At 50.9% G+C, this 22,819-nt stretch overlaps 1 protein-coding gene across 1 annotated transcript; it reads left to right on the top strand.

Moving 5' to 3' along the window:
• The first annotated feature begins 5,480 nt into the window (after window positions 1–5,480).
• LOC135812226 (putative lysozyme-like protein) lies at window positions 5,481–22,076 on the top strand. The gene is made up of 5 exons (XM_065325565.1): window positions 5,481–6,399; window positions 15,649–15,681; window positions 17,423–17,557; window positions 18,272–18,499; window positions 19,064–22,076. Exons 1-5 carry the CDS (start codon window positions 6,246–6,248, stop codon window positions 20,638–20,640), a joined length of 2,127 nt encoding a protein of 708 aa, XP_065181637.1. The 5' UTR covers window positions 5,481–6,245; the 3' UTR covers window positions 20,641–22,076.
• Window positions 22,077–22,819: the final 743 nt, after the last annotated feature.

Here is a 22,819-nt window from a genome sequence, read left to right as displayed (position 1 = left end):
CGTGCACGATGTTCACCCTGCAGGGGATAAGTCAAGGACGCGGCTCGGCAGAGGAAGATGAGTGCCGCGGGGTGCCATTCCACCCCGACTTATCCCCTGCCAACTGCCGCAGCTGATTAAGGCCTCTAAGCGTGCCCAGGCGAATGCCGAATCGGGCTAGGCAGTCCTGAGAAAGAGTTGAGAAGAGAGTTGTCCTGGGTCGGCCCAGTCGACCACGCAGGCTCGCGGTGGCTGAAAACTCTAACACGCGCTGTGGGGGAGAGCTCTTCTCCATTCTCAGTACATGACCGAGGAACTCCCAACGCCGTTGGTCAATCTCGAGCGAAATCGGTTATTGATGGCAAGACTAGTGTTAAAAGGTCCCCAGTACTGTAACCCACCTGTATGCAAACTGTTCATTTGGTATTGCTCCGGGTGTGATGTCCAGATGGTCGTGAAGCTGCATGGAGCACTAGCGATTCCAAGACTTTGGAGACAATGCAATAATATTAATGGGCAGTAGCGAGACTGGGTGGTAGTGGGAACTGTCGTACGGTCACCTTTCTTTAAAAACACTGGACACACAGACACTAGTTTGCAGGCTGACGGTACCATTCCGCTAGACAATGACTGGTTGAAGATCGAAGTTAAGGAATTGGCCAGCTCGGCGGCATGGTGTTTCAAATGGTACTAAGTCTTGTTGACAAAGGCGCCGCAATAATATTCGGTCACGAGCAGGAGTCCGTGTATGTTGACGTGATCACATACTATTAGATGGTCGACACACCGGCTCCACCAGAGGCCCAGACACCGGGCCCCCTCCCCTTTATCCGGGCAAAATAGACTCGATGAACGTGGTGGTGGTGGGGGCGGGCGGGCGGTCTCATACCCGGGATAGAATCAGGTGCCCGTGAACTCTCTCTCTCTCTCTCTCTCTCTCTCTCTCTCTCGCTCGCTCGCTCTCTGTCTCTCTCTGTCTCTGTCTCTCTCTCTGTCTCTCTGTCTCTCTCTCTCTGTCTGTCTGTCTGTCTGTCTGTCTGTCTGTCTGTCTGTCTGTCTGTCTGTCTGTCTCTCTCTCTCTCCCTCTCTCTCTCTCTCTCTCACTCTCTCTCTCTCTCTCACTCTCTCTCTCTCTCTCTCTCTCTCTCTCTCTCAGATGGATTGTATTATTGCTTCCAATGACCTGGATTGAAGATTGAAGAAGACGATGTGTGACAGACGTGGAGGAATGCGTTTGACCTTTTCTTACCACTAAGTCTTGTAAAACTGGCACCCTGTCCTCCTCCCCGCCGCCACCACCACCGCCGCCACCACCACCGGCAGACTTCATCTCCACTCCACTACACAGTGGCCAAAAACGGGGAAACTCCCACCTCTCCCCACCAGAGGCTGGAGACCTGAAGAGATCAAACGGATCTGCGCCACAACATGACCAGCATGATGCGCAGCCACCCCAGCAGGATGCCCAGTCCTCTCATGCCCAATGATGGATTCCAGACCTCTGCGACTGCTAGTGACTAATGCATTCAGCCTGAGCAACAAGATAGGTGCCCTGCAGCATGTAATCCTGCAGTATAATGTAGACGTGGCAATAGTAACAGAAACGAAGCTCTGCTCAGATAATTCCTCCCATGAGTTGACCATCCCAGGACACTCACCCCCTATAGGAAGGATCGAGATGCCCATGGTGGCGGTGTGGCAGTGTGGGCTAGGAGTGAACTATCCATTACCCACCACGACGATATAGATTGCCGTGATCACGAGCTCTTATGGATTTCCCTGGCAATGCACTCCGGAACAAAGACTGTTCTGGGTGCGCTCTACCGGCCTGGCTCTTGTGCAGAGACAGACACCAGCCTGATGGACTACCTAGACAACACTTTGGATGATGTCCGCCGTCTTGGCAGCAATGTGATAATTGCAGGGGACTTCAACGTGCATAATTCAGCCTGGCTACAGAGTAGCAAGACTATCCGAGCCGGTGAATGCCTGGAGGAAGTCTGCGCAGCACATCATCTTGTCCAGCATGTCACCCAGCCAATCCGCGGCAACAATACTCTCGATCTTATCATCTCCGATTTCTCACACCCCGTATGCACCACAGCCTATGCACCACTTGGACGATCTGATCATGCCGTTATCATTGCCGAGTTTCTCCAACAGCATCCACGACGCGAAGATCCTGCTGTTCGACAGGTTTGGAAATACGCCCTTGCTGACTGGCACCGCCTGAGAGCCTACCTCCGCAACATAGACTGGCCCGCCAAGATCCATGGGTGTGAGGAGCAGTCCTGTCAGCGCGTAACTGATGTCATCATGCATGGAATGAAACAGTTCCTACCGTCCAAAGAGCTTGTGGTGCACCAATCCAACCCTGTATGGTGGACACCGGACTGTTCTAACGCCAATCATGCCAAGGAGCGGGCATGGAAGCTGTGGCGACGCAATCCCCGCAACGATAACCACAAGGTCCAGTACATCACAACTGTTAACCACGAAGTGGAAGCGTGTCATGCAGCGCGATTAGCACATCAACGTAGAATTCGCAACAAGCTTACTGCAGGTTCCCTCCGGGACAAAGAGTGGTGGTCAACCATCAAGAGCGCAGCCGGCAAGGGACGTTGCTCTGACATCCCGCTGCTGACCAACCCTGCAGGACAAGAGTTCCACTCTTCTCGTGAGAAAGCCGAGTGCTTTGCAGCGCATTTTGCGAACAAGTGTAGCCTTGGCAATAACGACCTCTGTGCTGCTGACCTGCCTGACCTGCCGATGCCACGCTAAAGCACATTCACTTCCGCGCAGCAACGGTCAAACGGCACCTGGCGAACTTGGCTGTATCAAAAGCAACTGGACCGGATGGCATCTCTGCTCGTGTGCTCAAGATGTGCTCATCTGAACTTGCAGACCCACTGGCAAAGCTCTTCGCCCTCTGCTTCTTAGCCGGTGTGCAACCTGGGGCATGGAAACTTGCCCATGTAGTCCCAGTTCACAAACGGTCCTCCACATCTTTGGCATCTAACTACCGACCAATATCACTGCTAACGATCATGTCGAAAGTCATGGAGGGCATTGTAAACACGCAACTGGTTAACTACCTAGAGAAGCATGAGGTGTTGCCAAACAGCCAGTTAGGATTCCGACGTGGTAGAGGAACCGCAGATATCTTAACGGCTCTCCAACATGAATGGGTCCACACCATAAGTACTGGTGGTTGTGTCCAGGTCCTCGCCGTGGATATTGCCGGTGCGTTTGACCGGGTATCACACACAGGAGTGCTGTACAAAGCAAAGCAGGCTGGCGTCGACGGACGCCTGCTTGTATGGCTACAGGACTACCTCACCAACCGAAACATCCGCGTTGTGGTTGGAGGCCAGACGTCAGATGCTCAACCCATCCAGGCTGGTGTCCCCCAAGGCAGCATCCTAGGACCCAGCCTCTTCCCTCTATACACCTGTGACATTGAACAATGTTTAACTCCAGGAACGCAGCTGAGCAGCTTTGCAGACGACACCACACTCTACAGCTTAGTACAGCCAACTGATCATCTCCAACAGTCCACCGCCTCCCTCCAAGGGTCCCTCAACAGTCTTGAGGAGTGGGGCCGCAAGTGGCGTATCTGTTTTGAGCCAGCAAAGACACAACGCATGACTCTACATCGCAAGCACGTTCCCCCCCCTGCACTCCACTAGTCACCTTTGGAGGTGAAGCACTCCAGGAGACAGATACCCTGAAGCTGCTGGGAGTCATGCTCGACCCTACTCTCTCCTACAGAGCGCACACTCGCAGTGTTGCACTGCGCGCCTCCCAAAGGCTGGGTTTCCTACGAAAGGCAGCACCCATCCTGAACGACCATGGTCGAGTGACGGTCTACAAGGGATTCGTGCGACCCCTACTTGAATATGCCCCACTGGCCTGGTCGAGCGCAGCCGCAACTAACATGGCCCAGCTGGACAAGGTTCAGCAACGTGCCCTGCATTTCCTGGGACCTGGAACCATCCTCCAAAGTCTTCAGCTTCGTCGGATGGTGGCAGCCCTGTCATACTTGTTCAAGCTGCACTACATTCCAGGGCATCCCCAGGTAAAGGCCATGCTGCCACCAACCAAGCCCCCTGCCGTAGCTAGCATGTGCACACGGCAAAAACGTCAGACGCACCATGCCTTTCAGCTGAAGTGGACACCCCCTCGCACAGCCCCTGACTACCTCCTGCGATCCTTCCCCTTCTTCGCCATCACACCCTGGAACAACCTGCCTGCGGACCTCCTGCTTCACGAGCCTCATTCAAGACGCCTCCAAACCTTCAAGGTCAACGTATGTAAGGATCTAATCCGAAAGAGATGGCTGTGGTCCACACAGTACCTGTGACGATGATATTGAGACCCATTTAGTATTTACCTCTCTACTAGTACTTGCTTGTTATGATTATTGTTCTCTTTCTTCATTTTCACTTCTGGTTTAGTCATTACACGTATTTATATTATTTGGTGCAATACTAGCGCCCCTTTCTCGCACCAAAATTATTATTTTTTGCTACCTGACCATGCAACCCCCCCCCTTTTTTCCATGCCAGGTTGCAACGCTAACGCCGAGACCCCTGGTCGGTCGAGTTGCTCCCTGTACATCGGCACGTCGTCCCTACATCCCCTGTGTCTTGTCTTGTTGTCTCCACATGTCTCTTTGTAGGGCTGAGTTCCCAATAAAAAAATAAAATAAAAAAATTCGTCATCGTCCAGTCGCATTCATGTCAGAGTTCCGGGGAGTTAAATGAATGTGTACTCCGGGTCAGGTTTCACCAAGCGCAACTCACTGTCCTTGCTCAACTCTGCTTGGCTTGAGCGCGTTGAGGCTTGACTGCCACACAGTCACTACAATACTAGGTCTTGTCAGGCTGATGCAGTGTCCATGGTGTCATCATTGATTTATTTAGGCACCGGAAATGCAGACAAACACTGCATGCTGGCAACTGTCATCTGACGTGAGTAGCGGATTTGCAGATCGATGCATCTGCGCTGCTACTAGTATACTCCATATCAACGTGGGAATAAATAATCATGTACATGCATTGCATGCTCGACACTCCGACAGTACTGCAATGCATTGCCAAAAGCATACAGGCGTAGCTGTATTACTACTACTAGTACTGAGTAGATCTACTAGTGTGAGTAGTACTGTCTGTAGTCTAGAGACGAGTGTAGTAGATCTACTACTACTACTAGTGTCGTTGTCATCTACTAGTACTAGTAGTAGTAGTAGCAGTAGTAGTAGTAGCCCTAAGCAGTAACAGACTAGTAACGCTACCCCGTCTACAGCGAAGAGATCTACCGAGCAGATCTACCGACCGTCGACGTGTATACCATGATATACGTGATCTTGGTGGCACCTGACCTCTGTACCGGACTGCGCGCTAGAACTGGCATTGCCCAGAATCTCGTCGAGTCGTGTCTTGCATCTCTGACTCCTTTTCGTACAGCTACACCTATGGCCTAGTCATACAGCATACCGGTAGTTCCACGACTCCACGAGGAAACCCGAAAATATTTTCTGTCTAGTCTACTGTAGATCTCCACACCAGTACTGGCAGTAGTACATGACTGTATCTCTATTTTGCACTGTGGTGTAGATCCACTCAGTGACAGTAGTAGGAAAGCTACCTCCTTGTTTGTGCAGCGGTGGTTCATGGAGGAGGGCCTCGGGTGACCAAGTCCAAGGTGACTGACTCTCATCTGCTCTTGCTGGTGCGCGTTGGAACTGACTGACTGACTGCTGGATGGCGCAGATGGAAAGTTGCGTGCTCATTCCACTGAGCTACTTCAGACAACCGTCGACTCCTGTAATCTTTCTTTTGTCCGCAATCAGAGATTATTACGCTGGCCTAGACTGCACTTGCTATGACATCTAGCTGGACACATTTCCAGTTGAAGTCTGTTTGTTTATGAAGGTACTGTCTCGTCAAACCCGTGTGGCGATATCCGAAAAATGCGAACGTGAACGGTGCACCTACTTTATCGTAGCAGCGCAGGGCAGGTTGAAGTAATCTGGAGAACGTGTGCTGGTGGAAGAGGCGGCCTGTAGTGGCGTCGGAGGTGTTGAAGTTTCAGAGGTAACTACTAACGTTACTTCAAGTGTCTTAGCACTTGATTATTTGATAACTGCTTCGCAACCTCGCGACCTATGCGCTGAAGGGTCAACTCCGAAAACGGTGTGGAACTGTGGGCCAGTGTGGCTGGAAGCCAGCCGGTCCGCCACAGGCGCACTGGGTACTACTACAATGCATCACGCCAGCAGGGTGGCTTCTCTGCGCCGACATGACCCGGTAGCGATATCGCTACTGGCCGTTCTCCTGCTGGGCAAGTGCCTCCTGCTACTGGGCGACCCAGCGGGCGCTAACGTTGCGAATCAAAATGTGGCACAAGGAGACGAAGGTGAGTCTGAAGGAACAGACACTGTTTGTTTCCTACGCTAGTACTATGCGTGTGACATGATTGTGTGTGTACTAGTCTAGAGTCAGCTACTAGTATCTCATGGACCCTCGCGTTGATCAGTTGATGGCCAGATTTCATGAGGGTTGGTTGAGCGACTCGACACGGGGATACCAGTATTCTTTCTGCTACAGTATACCTACAGTGCTTGCTTCTCATTTCCTCTGTGCTGCGCTGATGAGTCCACAAAGGACGAAACAGTTCTGTCCGCAGATTGAGTACTCTTACTTCCACTGTATGTATTTGATGGGACACATCATCCGGCGTCGCGTGTGAAGCAGCTTTTGTGCCGTGTTTTCCTTTGTAGATTTCTAATGTCAGATTGACTTCTGGGCTGAGCTGCTATTGTTTGTGCTGAATACTGCCGATGCACTTTCCACCGCAACGCATTTATCCCAAGAACATGACACTCTATTAATTATTATTTTTATGACAATCAACATGCTCAATCCGCGGACAGCATGCTGTCTCGTTCTTTGTGGACTCATCAGCGCAGCACAGAGAATATGAGGGAATATGAGGCCGAACCTGATAGCACTGGCAAAATATTTTCCAAAGCCAGAACCAAAATTAATTGAACATGTAATTCATGAGGGCCCAGGGGTAATTCATGGTGCTTTTATTAGTAATAATTACTGCTTGCTAGTACAGTGTGAGGTCGGGGGGGGGGGGGGGGTGACTGTTCTTCTGCCTTCTGGTAAGGGGGGGGGGGGGCAGAGTGACAAGCTGAGTCATGATTGCATCTCTACAGGGTCATACTGTACAGGCAGAAAATTCCGTCGGTCAATGATTCGTCCAGCTCCAAAGAAAGGGTGTTCGTACAGTACTCTTGTACATTTCGCCCATGGATCATAAGAGTGTATTGAAAGCTGGACAAGTCGACATTATGGTGGAAAAAGGAGAAGGACAAAATGTTACGAGTTATGACTAACTGTCCACCAACGTAACCAGATCTTATACAGTCAGCGAGTGCGACAAAACAACTCGTAACATTTTGTCCTTCTCCTTTTTTCACCATAATTTAATTGGCTCGCCATCCGAGTTGAAACCGACATTAGTCCGGTATTTAATTTAGTCCGAAACCCCCTTGGACGAAAAAGACGAAATTAAATTCCAGAAGAATATTTTTGCTTATACTTAGAGTAAGAGTAATCGGTACTCCACACAAGACATGGGAAGCTCTTTGCCTGCAACTGACTCTATACAAGGTTTCATCCGCACGAAAGAGATCGTTGGGCAGCGTTGACTGACCCCAACCCCGGTGTGCATTGCCTCAATCTGCGGCCAGTGTCGCTTCAGCCTGGGTGGACTCGTCGGCACAGCACGGAGACGTGAGGCTGAAACTGGCTGCAATGAAAAATAAAAAAATTCTCCATAAATATTTTTTTCATGGCTCGCTTGAAAGTGTTCGGTGTGCGTAGGAACGCTACCACCCACGCCACCACCCACAAGGATCAGAGGAATTTCCGCAAGGCAGAATTGAAATCAACATGACTGTTGTTATGTCGGGTTCAGCAAAGCACAATCACAGGGTCGGAGAAAACTACCATTACAAGTACATCTGGAAGAACAGTCCGAAAGCAAGCAAGGCGCGGGAAAAGAACACAGCTCCACTAGAAGTTATGCAGATTCAGAGACCGCGCATGCGGACTGGTGTACACACAATAATGATGTCATGCAACTACACATACACTACAATCTCCCCCTTCAAAAACACAAGGGAGAGCCTAACAGAGGGAAGGACAGTGTGCGAAGAGTGAGCATTATGAGAAGGCGGCTGAACATGAACAAGAGAACAGAGCGGTGCTCTAGAATAGTTCAGTCCCTGTAGCGCTGTGGCTTCAGTGCGTGACGCCTTGATGGCGTCCGAGCATCACGTTGCTGAACTACCTTCTCAGGATCAGAGGGAAGCTCAGGAGTCGTTGCAGGATCACGAACACGCAGCTGGTCCACATGTCTACGCACAATGACACCATTGGCCAGCTTAACTTCGAAAGACTTGGTGCCTTTCCGCTGCAATACGGTGCCAGCTGACCCCTTCTGAGGCTGGTTGAACATCCGCGCATAGACGGCGCTGCCTTCGTCCAACCCTTTTGCTGGCGGCTGGTGGCAGGCAGCGGTGGTGGTATTCTTGGCTTGCGGCTGTACCAGGTGCAGTCTGGTCTTGAGCTCCCGTTGAAGGAACAATGCCGCTGGAGTTTCTCCTGTTGTCGCGTGAGGAGTCGAGCGATACCGTTCCAAGAACGTCTGCAGTGCCTCGGTCCAGGACAGTAGACCACGCTTCTCACTCAACAAGGCAGCTTTGAATGTTTGGACACAGCGTTCTGCAGCTCCGTTGGTTGCGGGGAAGTATGGTGCACTGCGCAGGTGGATGATACTTCTCTCAGCCATGAAGTTGCTCCACTCCACGGACGTGAACTGCGGGCCGTTGTCCGTCCCGATTGCATCAGGAGAACCATACGCCGCAAACAGCTTCCGGAACTCTGCGATAGTCGTCTTGCTGGTGGTGGAGGACATAGGAATCACTTCCAACCACTTGGAGAATGCATCAGTCACGATCAAATACATTCGTCCTTCCATTGGTCCAGCAAAATCGGCGTGAATGCGACTCCAGGGTGCTGCTGGATTGGGCCAACGTGTCACCTCCACTGGTTGATCACGATTCCTGTTCACTTGGCATGCATGGCAGCTTCGGACGGCTCGCTCCACGTCGCTGTCAAGACCTGGCCACCATACATGGTTCCTTGCCAAAGCCTTCATGCGCACCATACCAGGGTGTGCAATGTGTAACTCTTGAAGGAGCCGGGGCTGAAGCGTGCTGGGCACCACAGTGCGAAATCCTCGCTGAAGGCAGCCCTGCACTACTGTGAGCTCCTCTGCGATGCGGTGGAAGGGCTTCAGCTCTGAGGGGACAGTCTCGGGCCAACCATTGGCGACATGCTGCAGTACCTGCTTGAGCACGATGTCCTTGGCCGTCTCTGCACTGATGTCTGCTGCGAGGACTGGCAGCTGATCCTGGTGAGTCGTCAGAATCTCAGACACCTCACACACATCAACGCTATGCGAATCAAGCGACATGCGTGACAGGTAATCAGCGTTGGCGTTGGCTTCGGTCGTCTTTACCATCACATCGTATTGATACGCTGATAGTGTTACAGCCCAACGCTGCAACCGCATGGCTGCGATTGAGGGGATGCCTCTCTTTGGACCGAAGATTACGGCAAGAGGGCGGTTGTCGGTCACCAGGTTGAAGTGCCGTCCATAGAGGTACAAGTGGAACTTGGTGACACCGAACACGATAGCAAGCGCTTCTCGTTCCAGTTGGCTATAATTGCGCTCGCTGGTTGTCAAAGAGCGGCTGGCGTATGCGATTGGTTGCTCCTGCCCTTCCGGCATCACATGGGACAAGACAGCACCAATTCCTGTGCCTGATGCATCGCAGGTCAGACGTAGCGGTAGCGAAGGGCTATAATGAACTAGAACTGGTGGTGCACTCAGAGCTGACTTCAAAGCTCTGAAGGCTTGCTGCTGTGGCGCTTGCCATTTCCAGACGGTGTTACGCTTCTGGAGATCGTAGAGAGGCTGTGCGAGCGAAGCCAGGTTCTCAATGAACTGGCCATAATAATTCACCAGACCCAAGAATGACTTGAGCTCCGTGACATTCGTCGGTGCACGTGCGTTCTGAACCGCTTGCACTTTATCATCGGTGGCGTGTAGACCCGACGCGTCAATTTTGAAGCCGAGGTACTGGACTGAGTCGGAGAAGAACATGCATTTCGATTTCTTTAGCTTCAGACCGGCTTGCAACAGAATCGACAACACCGTGTTCAGACGTTCCAGCAGTAGTCTGCGAGTGGGTGCAGCGATCAGGATGTCGTCCAGGTACTTGGACACGCCTTCCAAGCCAACCAGGAGCTTGTCCATGATTCCTTGGAACACCGCTGGAGCCGATGCAATACCGTAGGGCAGACGATTGAACTGGTACAGGCCCTTGTGCGTGTTGATGGTAGTCATCTTCTGGGACGCCTCATCCAACGGCACTTGCAGATACGCCTGCGACAAATCCAGCTTCGCAAAATATTTGCAGCCATTCAGGGAGCTGAAGATGTCCTGCGCTGTCGGCAGTGGGTGCTGGTCCACTCGTAGTTGGGGATTCACAGTGACCTTGTGTAATAGGTAGCCGAGTGGTAGGCGCGGTGAAATCAACAATAATTACTTTTATTCTACTTTCAGGTACACACCTGAGATATAATCGTTCGTGAAAGAAGATGCGGCAAAATAACTGACTTTCTCTCCGGTGCTCACCTAGAGGCTGAATCCTTATTCTTCGAGTTAGCTTTCATTGCTATCCAATCTAATCTAATCTAATCTTCTTTCCATCAAAACAGAAATGCGCAGCCGCTTTTATGCAGCAGACGACGTACGCTTACATACGGAGATACACTAAATATACATCAGGCAAGCTCCGTATTAGTTCCGTACTGCTTCCGTATTGGTCGGGCAGGGATACTACACCCTCCCTTCCTACAGATTATCACGCCCTCGTGATTTTCAAAAAATTAGTGAGGAGTTACGAACACAGCGTCAACCGGAAGATGGCAAATAATATATCGGAAATGATAACGTTTAGAGTAGACAGAAGAAATGAACTGATAACAAATCATAAAGTAGAAGCACACCAGGTTTACACGATCTCACGGGGTCAAAAGGGGAAAGAACTGTCCTCCAAATAGGACCTGAAAATCCACAGCACTCTTGCTGCACAACGCTGGCACAACCCGCCAGGAACATCGCAGTTCAAAAACCGAACTGAATACACTATAACTATAAGGGGCGTTGTCACACACATTGTCCCACGTTAGCTGGGTAAGCCGTGGCTCACCATGATCAGACGCCTACCAAACTAAACTGGATTCACACACTCGCATAAAGGAAGACTGAGGAGAACAGGGAGACTGAAGGAAGACAGGAAAGAAAATGCCATACCTGGAATCAGCGTTAGTAACCACGCGGCGGCTGGAGCTATGGCGGAGAGCAAGCCAGGTTTTATCTTCATCTTGGTTGAGCCGGTCACTCCGAGCGGCTAGCTCGGCGTCAGACAAATGACCTCCCTCCTCGACTTGAATCGTGGTCTTCACATTGTCGATAGCATCGCTTTGCGTGACGTAAAGAGTGATGGTCTAGCCAGGAAGAGTGTTGACGAAAATCTGCATCCCACCACGGAGACGACGTACCAAGTGAATAGTGGACTCGTGCTGAACGTTGTAGTCACTCAGGGTTCGGCCGTCTGCCAACTGCGTGCCGGCGAAAATCCTTGTCTTGGGCAGCAGCCTGCCTGTTGTCGTCCTCATCAGCTTCGCCATCACCACCAGTAGTTAACATGTAGGTAGCGGGTCGCTTAGAATCGCCATCGAAGTCTCCAGTGGACGCCATGCGGAAAGAAGGGCGATCCACGCTAGCACCCTGACTGTGCTGCAGGCTAATAAGCAGGGCCAAGCCCAGGAAGGCAAGAAACATGATCCTCATCTTGATTCGTCGGAGGGAGCTGCAGCGGGTTGAGCCATTGGGGTCTGGGGTCGAATCACGTTGTTCTATTTAAAACTACACCGCTGCCACCAATGTAACAGGTAGCCGAGTGGTAGGCGCGGTGAAATCAACAATAATTACTTTTATTCTACTTTCAGGTACACACCTGAGATATAATCGTTCGTGAAAGAAGATGCGGCAAAATAACTGACTTTCTCTCCGGTGCTCACCTAGAGGCTGAATCCTTATTCTTCGAGTTAGCTTTCATTGCTATCCAATCTAATCTAATCTAATCTTCTTTCCATCAAAACAGAAATGCGCAGCCGCTTTTATGCAGCAGACGACGTACGCTTACATACGGAGATACACTAAATATACATCAGGCAAGCTCCGTATTAGTTCCGTACTGCTTCCGTATTGGTCGGGCAGGGATACTACACTTGTAGTCACCGCAGAGACGAACTGAGCCATCGGGCTTTGGAACAGCCACTACTGGTGTTGCCCACTCGCTGTGCTTGACAGGCTCTATAATGTGCTGCTGCTCCATCTTCCTGAGCTGCTCCTCAACCAAGGGCTTGACAGCGTACGGCACTGAATAGGGACGCCTGAACACCGGTCGTGCGTCCTCTTTCAGATGCAAGGTAGATGCGCCTGTTCGCAGCTCACCAACGTGGCCGTCAAACAAGGTCGCGTTGTCCGCAACTATCCGCTCCAAATCGGGTCCATCCGTAGGTTCGTCAACCCCAAACACGGATGACCAATCGAGTCGGACGTGTGGCAACCAATTCCTTCCGAGCAGTGTAGCACCCTCGCCTTCAACAATGAGCAGTGGCAATGGCGTTGTACGGCCATCATAGCATACCTCCACTGTGGCTTGACCCAACACATTGATTTCATCACCTGTGTACGAGCGCAGCTTGATGTTCGCCGGTTCGAGTTGTTTGTCACTGGTACGGTCCCACGTCTCACGTGACATAAGGCTCACTGCAGCTCCGGTGTCGAGCACCATTGTCGTTTCCACCCCGTCTAACATCACATTCACAGTTAGCTTGGGACGGGACTCTACGGAGTACACATCACCAACTTCATGCTCCTCACATACAAAATTGGTTTGGTGTTGGTCGCCCTTTTTCGTACGACACACCTTCTCGAGGTGCCCACGCTTGTGGCAGTAGTGGCACTCGGAAGCCTTGAAGCGACACTGTGAAGGAGCATGGTCCTTATTGCCACAGCGATAACAAGGCGCAGCCCCGTCAGTAGTGCTGGCTCCGGACTTGCCTCGCTGTCTAGGTGCAGGTGGCTGTCTCTTGTGCCAAACGGCATGGACATCGCTGGACTCGGAGGTAGATCTACCCGCGGCCATCAAGCGCGCAGCCTCGCGATCGACCACCTCTTGAGCTGCAGCCGTTTTCAGAGCAGTCTCCAAAGTGAGGGCATCGATGGTCAGCAATTTTTTACAAACGACAGCGTCTCGTATGCCACAGACGAACCTGCCGCGGATGGCATCTTCCAGACCATTGCCGAAGTCACAGGTCTTAGCCAAACGTCGTAGCTCAGCGGCATAGTCATGATAACTCTCACTTGCCTGCTGGCTGCGGCTCCAAAATTTGTAGCGTTCCGCAATTGTCAGACGCTTAGGGGAGAAGTGTGCAGTCAGAGTCTGTCGCAGCTCTGAGAGGGACTTGTCATCCAGTGTTGCTGGTGCGATCAGCGTCACTAGCAACCTGAAAACACTTTCTCCTACAACTGTCAAGAATACAGATTTCTTCCGCCCGTCCTCAATTTTATTCGCTTTGTAGAACTGATCCAGCCTGGCCAGATAAGACTCCCAGTCATCAGCATCCGTAGATGTGAAGGGGCCCAGGTTTCCGAGCAGCGCCATGATCCGATCTTCGTCGCCACTTGTTATGTCGGGTTCAGCAAAGCACAATCACAGGGTCGGAGAAAACTACCATTACAAGTACATTTGGAAGAACAGTCCGAAAGCAAGCAAGGCGCGGGAAAAGAACACAGCTCCACTAGAAGTTATGCAGATTCAGAGACCGCGCATGCGGACTGGTGTACACACAATAATGATGTCATGCAACTACACATACACTACAACTGTAATATATAGGCCGAGTCGGGTAGCATTTTCTTCGGGTACATATTGGGCTCGGGTAGTTTTCCACGGGTAGCACGGGTACCCGATAGGGGAATGTTTACATGGTGACACCACAGTGCACCCCTTCCCTTACACACTGGGTTGACATGCGGAGTATTACATGAATGTGTACACGTGCACTGTACATGATGTCATCTGCGACTTCAGGTTTTCGGGTACTACTAGTATTCTGGACCAGTTTACCCGAGGTCCCGACGGGTAGCACGGGTACCCGACTACCCGTGCACACCCCTAGTAATAACAGTTGCATGCCGTGATTGTCACTGTGTGGAGAAAGAAATGCTGCAGAAACGTGCATGTGCACATTCCGAGTCAACGTTGCTACAGAATGCCAGCAGTATTAGCCTATAATGGTGACGTTGCTACAGAATGCCAGCAGTATTAGCCTATAATGGTGACGTTGCTACAGAATGCCAGCAGTATTAGCCTATAATGGTGACGTTGCTACAGAATGCCAGCAGTATTAGCCTATAATGGTGACGTTGCTACAGAATGCCAGCAGTATTAGCCTATAATGGTGACGTTGCTACAGAATGCCAGCAGTATTAGCCTATAATGGTGACGTTGCTACAGAATGCCAGCAGTATTAGCCTATAATGGTGACGTTGCTACAGAATGCCAGCAGTATTAGCCTATAATGGTGACGTTGCTACAGAATGCCAGCAGTATTAGCCTATAATGGTGACGTTGCTACAGAATGCCAGCAGTATTAGCCTATAATGGTGACGTTGCTACAGAATGCCAGCAGTATTAGCCTATAATGGTGACGTTGCTACAGAATGCCAGCAGTATTAGCCTATAATGGTGACGTTGCTACAGAATGCCAGCAGTATTAGCCTATAATGGTGACGTTGCTACAGAATGCCAGCAGTATTAGCCTATAATGGTGACGTTGCTACAGAATGCCAGCAGTATTAGCCTATAATGGTGACGTTGCTACAGAATGCCAGCAGTATTAGCCTATAATGGTGACGTTGCTAACTGTCGCCATTTTTAAAGACTATTCGTGCGGCAGGGGGTGGTCACAGCGATTTGTATGCTCACAGAACAAAACAGCCATTCATTGAACATAGTTGTCATAATAACTCCGCTTCTCGAGCCCACTGATAGTTGTGTCCCAGGGGCAGATCCAGAGATCTCTACAGAGGGGTTCCAGTTTAGCCAAAACTGAATAGCTGACACACTTCAAATCTTCTGTGCATTAGTCTCCACCTTCGCAAAATCCTAGGCTAACAGCCTGCATGCACCTGCTTTCGGGCATAATGACTTGTCAGGTTTTACAGGTCTCAATCATTGTGTGTTAGACTTACCATGACCACGCGAACGCAATCGTCATAAACTGTTGTTGATCCATATCTTCTTCATGTTCCGTCTTTACTCTTTATAAATTTAAAATATTCTCTCTCTCTCTCTCTCTCTCTCTCTCTCTCTCTCTCTCTCTCTCTCTTCTTTCATCCATCCCTAACCATCTATCTGCATTGATATCCTCCCTATTTTAATAGATGGCGGGTCGGCTGGTGGGTCAGTAAGATCTGGTAAGTGAGACATCAGTAGGGAGGGAGGGGGGGGGGGGGGTTGTACGGACTGCTATGCAGACGGACATTTGTTATGAACACTGCTGCTCACTGCTGCTCAATGCTGCTCACTGCTGCTCAATGCTGCTCAATGCTGCTCACTGCTGCTCACTGCTGCTCACTGCTGCTCAATGCTGCTCACTGCTGCTCACTGCTGCTCAATGCTGCTCACTGCTGCTCACTGCTGCTCACTGCTGCTCACTGCTGCTCAATGCTGCTCACTGCTGCTCACTGCTGCTCACTGCTGCTCAATGCTGCTCAATGCTGCTCAATGCTGCTCACTACTGCTCAATGCTGCTCACTACTGCTCAATGCTGCTCACTACTGCTCACTACTGCTCAATGCTGCTCAATGCTGCTCACTGCTGCTCAATGCTGCTCATCAATGCTGCTCAATGCTGCTCACTGCTGCTCAATGCTGCTCACTGCTGCTCACTGCTGCTCAATGCTGCTCACTGCTGCTCACTGCTGCTCACTGCTGCTCAATGCTGCTCAATGCTGCTCACTACTGCTCAATGCTGCTCACTACTGCTCAATGCTGCTCACTACTGCTCACTACTGCTCAATGCTGCTCAATGCTGCTCAATGCTGCTCAATACTGCTCAATGCTGCTCAATGCTGCTCAATGCTGCTCAATGCTGCTCAATGCTGCTCATCAATGCTGCTCAATGCTGCTCATCAATGCTGCTCAATGCTGCTCAATGCTGCTCAATGCTGCTCATCAATGCTGCTCAATTCTGCTCAATGCTGCTCAATGCTGCTCAATGCTGCTCAATGCTGCTCAATGCTGCTCAATGCTGCTCAATGCTGCTCAATCACATCGAAAGTTGCTTTCTTCCAAATCTACTTCAAAGCAAAAAAAGGTTACCGTACTTTACCTGTTATACATGTAGGTCGACCCCGTATCCGCAGGTCTCAATTCTGTGTTTTAAAGTGTTCACCCAACGAAGCACTACTAACCATTCCCTGCTACTAACACATCAACAAATCATGTATATCCTTATTGGAGGGTATAACGTCCCAATTCTTGAAAAAAGGCCAATAAACTGGCAAAAACGCGTACACGTGGTGCACTCGTACATGCAGTGCAGGTCATTTTTTTGTAAGATACTGATAGTTCCCGGTTATAAGTTGAATCCCGGTTGTAAGTCGACCCCCGCCCTTTCTCCTTCTATTTTTAATCGTAAAAGGTCGACTTACAACCCGAAAAATACGGTACTAAGTTGGATCATTTTTGATCATTATTATTTCACCGCCTATATCACCTTGCTGTGAGTAAGACTGCTTGAAATGTGCTTGGATCCATACAAAAACTCAGTTTTGGATTATTTTTGAAATTGTTCCTATGCATGCCGTGATGTAGCACTTTCTCAAGCCCTATAACGCTTGCCAATGTGACATGGTGTCTGGTGTAGTGTCTGGGCACATGTGCAATGTCCTGCCCAATGAAATCCAGCCGTGAAACTCTCAAGTGTTCACCTTGCACCATTTCGCAGCCCTGTGTTTACAGGTCTAGATGCTGTGCAACGCCCGGTGGCGCGTACTTGAGTGACACGACTGGATTTCAGTAAACAGCACTGGGCATGTAGCATCTGATGGTTTATTTAATATTCTGCTCCGCTGAGAGGCGGCTGCAGAATCATACACGTATATGTTGTGCATTTCGTGTGTTCGCGCCTCTTGTCCCGTTGTTCCCGGTCTAGTGGGCTCGTTGAATTGCACGTGCACAGCGTTGGCGGACTGCGTTGATGATGCCGCCATGCTGGATAGCTCGCTGTACGCCATCACGCTGTGTGTCTGCCAGAACGACTCCAGTTCTACGTCCTTCTCGTGCTCAGGTACGTGCGGCAGTAGCTCCATCCCTTAGACGGGACGTTCGAATGCACAGCGTAACTCGCTTTGATGATGTGTTGCACTGTGCGGCAGGTAGTGCTGACTGCTGGACGTTCGAATGCACAGCGTAACTCGCTTCGATGATGTGTTGCACTGTGCGGCATTCGGCGGCATTTCAGCTCTTTAAAATACTCCCTTGCAATATGTAGAACTTGCCCTGGACTTGCAGTGGTAGTGTTTCTCTGCAGGCCGCAAACGCCAAGCATGCCATTTGTAGAGGTTGTCGGCCGCTAGTGTGTTTCTCAATTCACCCCGGGTGGACTGTTTCTCGCCTGTTCAACTCTGGTGTTTTTTGTTAAGCACATGTTCCATGAGATTTACATCAGCACAGCGAAACGTGAGATGGGTGCTGGTGCCCTGCGCTTTGCGGTGCATAAAGGAGCTTGTGTACATCGTCCTGAAATGATTTTCAGGATCCTACAAAATAATCTTGACATGCAGACTTTTGCTATCTAATAGCACACTCTTGAGAAAATCCCTCAACCGAATAAGCATTCTTGAGTGTGACCTAATATAGTTGCTTTATGCGCCTATGGATGCGGAATACTGTGCCTCCAGCCGAGTCTCACATGAACCGGTGAAGTTTTTTTAATGTCCTAGGCTAAATTCTAGTCATGATTAGTTATGCCATACCCCACAACTCCCTTCTGTTCACGCAGAACTGATCACATCACTGATCGACTTGCAGATGACGTCGTCAAGCAACGCCAGCTCAGCTAACATGACATCAGCAGCGCTCACGGCCTCCATGTCACCGCCCACTCCCATTGCGATGGAGAGCTCCGGGCCAGCGAACGCATCACCGACTGGAACCGGCGTCTCGCAATCCGCTTCTCTTACTATGGCGACGCGTGCACTGACAGGCATCGGAGCCAGCGGTGCATCAGGTAAACTCAGCTGTTTCTACTTACAATTTTATTATTCGGGGAAAACTCACTGGGAAATCTTCCATTTCGGCGTGAAGGTGATGACGTTAAAGTCAACTGCACATTATACTCTTTGCCGAATCATGAAATTTATCTGAGTAAGAGATCCCTGTGACAGACCTAGAGCCTCCTGGGTAATCCTTGAAATTTGATAAAATTTATACTAATACTAAAATACTAAACTACTGGCATATGTAGCTGGGTAGAGAACGAAACATTTTAAATTGATACATATATCTCACACCGACCAAGGCAAGAAATATTATAAGGTATGTACGCGCAATTCTATCGGGCAGTAAAGATGGGGGGGGGGGGGGGTAGTGTTCTCTCAACGTACTGTCTACCGTGTGGAGAGCACGCCAAACAACTAACTTATGACGGTCTCGTTGTGAGGCCCTTTTCATTATTAGTGCAAGAACACAAACCGTGACATGGGGGGGGGGGGGGGGGGGGAGGTAATGCATTGTTTCGGTCTGGAATCGTTGTCACTATGTGCGTCAACATGTGCGTTGTCGCCGGCCACAGATGATCCGGACGGCTGGCTTGGCGTGGCCTGGTGGTACTGGATCGCTATCATCGGCGCCAGTGCCAGCTTGCTCACCGCACTCATCGCCGTACTCTGCACGGCCAGGTGCATACGCCGGCGCCAGCGCAACAAGATCACGTTCAACTCGCCGTACCAGCACCGCCGCGGTAGCAGTCAGACGGTCGAGGGCCGGTTCATACACATGCACGCCAAGACCTTGACAGGCCCAGGCATGGGCGCGAGCGGCGAAGTCTTTCGCCACCGCGGCTCCATAGCGTCCGAGCTGTCGTCCGACACGGCCCTCTCGCACACGCTACCAATGTCCTCGGGCTCGCGTCCCACACGAGAGTCGACCCGCTCCAACGGCACCGCCGGTCCCAAGTGCAGCTACACTATGAAGGCGGCCTCGCCATCACCCGTGCAAGGTCGGCCTCCGGCTGAGTCCAACGGCAGCACTGGGGGTGGTAGCAGCGGCGGTGGTGGAGGCGACGGGTTTGAAACGTCGTCATCGCACCACCACCATCGCCTGAACCACACGTACGACGAGCCAAGCGTGGACATGGCCCAGGTGAGTCCAACGCGCCTGCGTACCTTCACCGGCTACAGTGACTCCGAGAACAGCGGCAGCAGCGAGGCTGGCTACATGTACATGGCGCGCCAGGCACGCATGCACAAGCAATCAGCAGCGCCGCAGCCGTCGTCATCACAACAGCAACAGCAGGGCATTGCTCGCAAGACCAGCAGCAATGGCAGCGGCAGCAAGCTGGACACGCTCGAGCGGCCCCTGCTGAAGGCTGCCGCCGACATGGCGGTGTCCGACGACGACGTCACGGCCGAATCATGCGACCAGGACGACGGCAAAGGTCAGGCGGAACAAGATCACGCGCGCGTAGATCCAGCAGCGGAGCTAAAACAAGACACTGGCGACGCCGACCACAAGGATGGCGATGTAGACCCATCGGCGGAGGCTGGCATTAGCTCATTGAAACGTTCTGCATCGAAGGGCAGAGCACCACCAATACCTGGACCCAAACCAGTAGGGAAGGTGTCCGACGCGAGCAGCTCACCCGGATCTCTCCGCAAGCCCAACAAAGCACCACCAGCGCGACCGGCCGAAACCTCGCCCTACTCCTCCGCCGTCAAAATCCAACAGAAGCTGCGCGAGCAACAGCGACTGCACCAGCAACGACGGCTGCTGCACCGTCGCTTCACGGACATCACCGGGACAACGGTGCAGGCACCCGCTGCCATCGCCGCTGCTGCTGCTGGTGCTGGTGGTTCGCTTAACCGCACCAGGTCTGCCCGCGGTGGTGCGGCTGGACGCAGCGTGCCGCGTCCCAACCGCCAACCGCCGGTGGCGCCGTCCAACACGGGCAGCAACTCCCTGCGAAGCTGGAGTGACGACGACCTGCTCGACAAGCGCGATGCCAGGGGAAGGCACTCGATCAGCGGCCATCCAGCCAGTACACCACTCACAAACCCTTACCACACGTCCAGTCTGTTTGAGGTTGCGGCAGCTGGTCCCAGCAGTGCGCCGCGCGGCATTATACACTACCCTGCCAGTCACTCTGGCTGATACTACTCATCAGTCTGCGTAATTGGGACATGGAAACTGCTGCTGCAGCGTGGCAGCAATCTCTACCCCCCCCCCCTCTCTCTCTCTCTCTCTCTCTCTCTCTCTCTCTCTCTACCTGTCTATCACACACGCACATGCATGCACACACACACACACACGTCCTGTCCTGTAGAGCCACTACCACTAGGGTCACGGGACACACACAAGCACACACACACACGCACACGCGCGCACTCTCACCCTACACTCATTCTACATGTACTTCTCTCATCATCTCTGGAGCTGACACACAAGCTCACTCCGAACCGTACCCTGTCTAGCCAGCACTGCCTGCAGGCCATGTAGCAGGGAGTCAATCACGCAGACTAGGTAACCTGAACGCTATGAACTGGAAGTAAACAATACCCGTAGGTTTGTCTGCCTTGGCAACACTGCATTGATTGTACCCTTGAGAAGAGCTCTGTTTGCTGCACCAGACTCCTCCACTCGTAAAACGAAAATACCACCCAACAAACATCAGTACTGCCTTGTTGAAGTAAGAAGTGCAGCGTAACTCTGTTGTAGGCTGGACTCTAGCAAATCACTGCACCACACCCGCACCCAGTTTTTGGCTACTCAGATAACAATAGTACGCGTACACGTAGCTATGAGTGATTGCTTCTTGTATTGGAGATGTACTTCTAGACTAGTGCTGCACTCTATCACCGTGCTAGACTAAGTTATAATAATGATACCCACCGTGCTCCATCTTTTTTTTCCTTCTTGCATTCAATTTGCATTCCTCTTTTGGGTATTGGCATTCATGGCCGGCTCCTTCATCGCATGCTAGGATACTGGCCATCTTTTGAAATGTCACTGTGACATCACATCGTGTACAGTGTAGTGATATCAAGAGTGATTGCACTTCACATCGCTTTCATGGGCGCTGTCTCTGGTTTCTTGTTTTCGTTTGTACCCCTACTTGCCTGCAGACTGCAAGGTTGTATGGAAGGTTTTTATACGTTAGTCAGGCCAATTAGCTTTTACCAACATGGACTTTATTTTTCACCATCAATAGTTTGACCATCCGGGCCGCGGGTCTGGTGTTCTCTGCTGAGTAGCTGCACGACGGGTATCACGAGGCAAAGCTGATGACGTGCTATCTGCATGCATCCCATAGTCTGTTCTTGCACTGAATCTCGTCGTAACATTAACGGTGAAACGCGTACCTGTTCAACGCCTTCAATGACGCTAGGGCATGCTTGAATAGGGGTTTTTTAATACTTTTTTCTCTCTATTAAATAACTTTCTGAGCTTAGCCATAATTATGCGTCTGACTAGAGTATCACTGAATGCCATGGCAACACGTTGGCAGCTGCAGTTGGCACGAACAGCTATATAATAAATAATAGGACACCAGTATTACTATGACATTGTGAGAAGTAGTTCGACTCTTATCCACGCGTGCGTATCGTTGCATGCTTGTGTGTTGTGTGTGTGTGTCATGGCTCACTTTCTGCTATCATGAGTACGGAACACTTCAGTGTTCGCAGATGGAGTGGTATCTTGACTCATGACTATGACACACTGGTCCTCACGCTCATTGTTCTCATCCTACGCCCCCCCCCCCCCCCCCCACACACACACATAATGGGCAACTCTGATCATGTTTCGTTCTTCAACTCCCTGGTGCACTGTGAGGTGTATGTGCATGCTGATACAATAACCATAGGCCAGTTAGGGTAGGATTGGAGTATAGCTTTGCTGTACACGGCTCTGCTATTATAAAGAGTACAGTACATACATATGGCCCTGTACTCTTGCTACCACGCAGCTATACTGTACAGGCAGAACATTTCGTCGGTCAATAATTTCGTCCAACTCCAAAGAAAGGGAGTTCGTCCGGTTGTAAATTCCGTCCATGGATCATAAGAGTGTATTGAAATGCTGGACAAATCGACATTAGTCAGGCATTTTATTCAGTCCAAAAGCTCCTTGGACGAAAAAGACGAAATTAAATTCCAGACGAATATTTCTGCCTATACAGTACATGATTGTATAGTCACAGTCCTATTTCTGTGAGATTCCTGATTCTCTCGCTGAGCACCTGTAGAATATGCATGCAACATGCATTTACGCCCGAAACCTGTGTCTCGTTGAAATGGTTATAACCGGCATCAAGAGAATAAGCCTCCAAGAG

This window comes from Sycon ciliatum, chromosome 3 (genome assembly GCF_964019385.1).
Source record: "Sycon ciliatum chromosome 3, ocSycCili1.1, whole genome shotgun sequence".
In the NCBI taxonomy this organism is placed as follows: Eukaryota; Metazoa; Porifera; class Calcarea; order Leucosolenida; family Sycettidae; genus Sycon; species Sycon ciliatum.
This window is presented reverse-complemented; position numbering and strand designations above follow the sequence as displayed.

Excerpts from the sequence above, each read along its gene's own strand:
- LOC135812226 (XM_065325565.1), top strand. The coding sequence starts at position 6,246 with ATGCATCACGCCAGCAGGGTGGCTTCTCTGCGCCGACATGACCCGGTA. Across the intron at positions 15,682-17,422 it reads TGGTGGGTCAGTAAGATCTG|TGGGCTCGTTGAATTGCACG; the intron begins GTAAGTGAGACA and ends TTCCCGGTCTAG. Across the intron at positions 18,500-19,063 it reads CGGAGCCAGCGGTGCATCAG|ATGATCCGGACGGCTGGCTT; the intron begins GTAAACTCAGCT and ends CGCCGGCCACAG.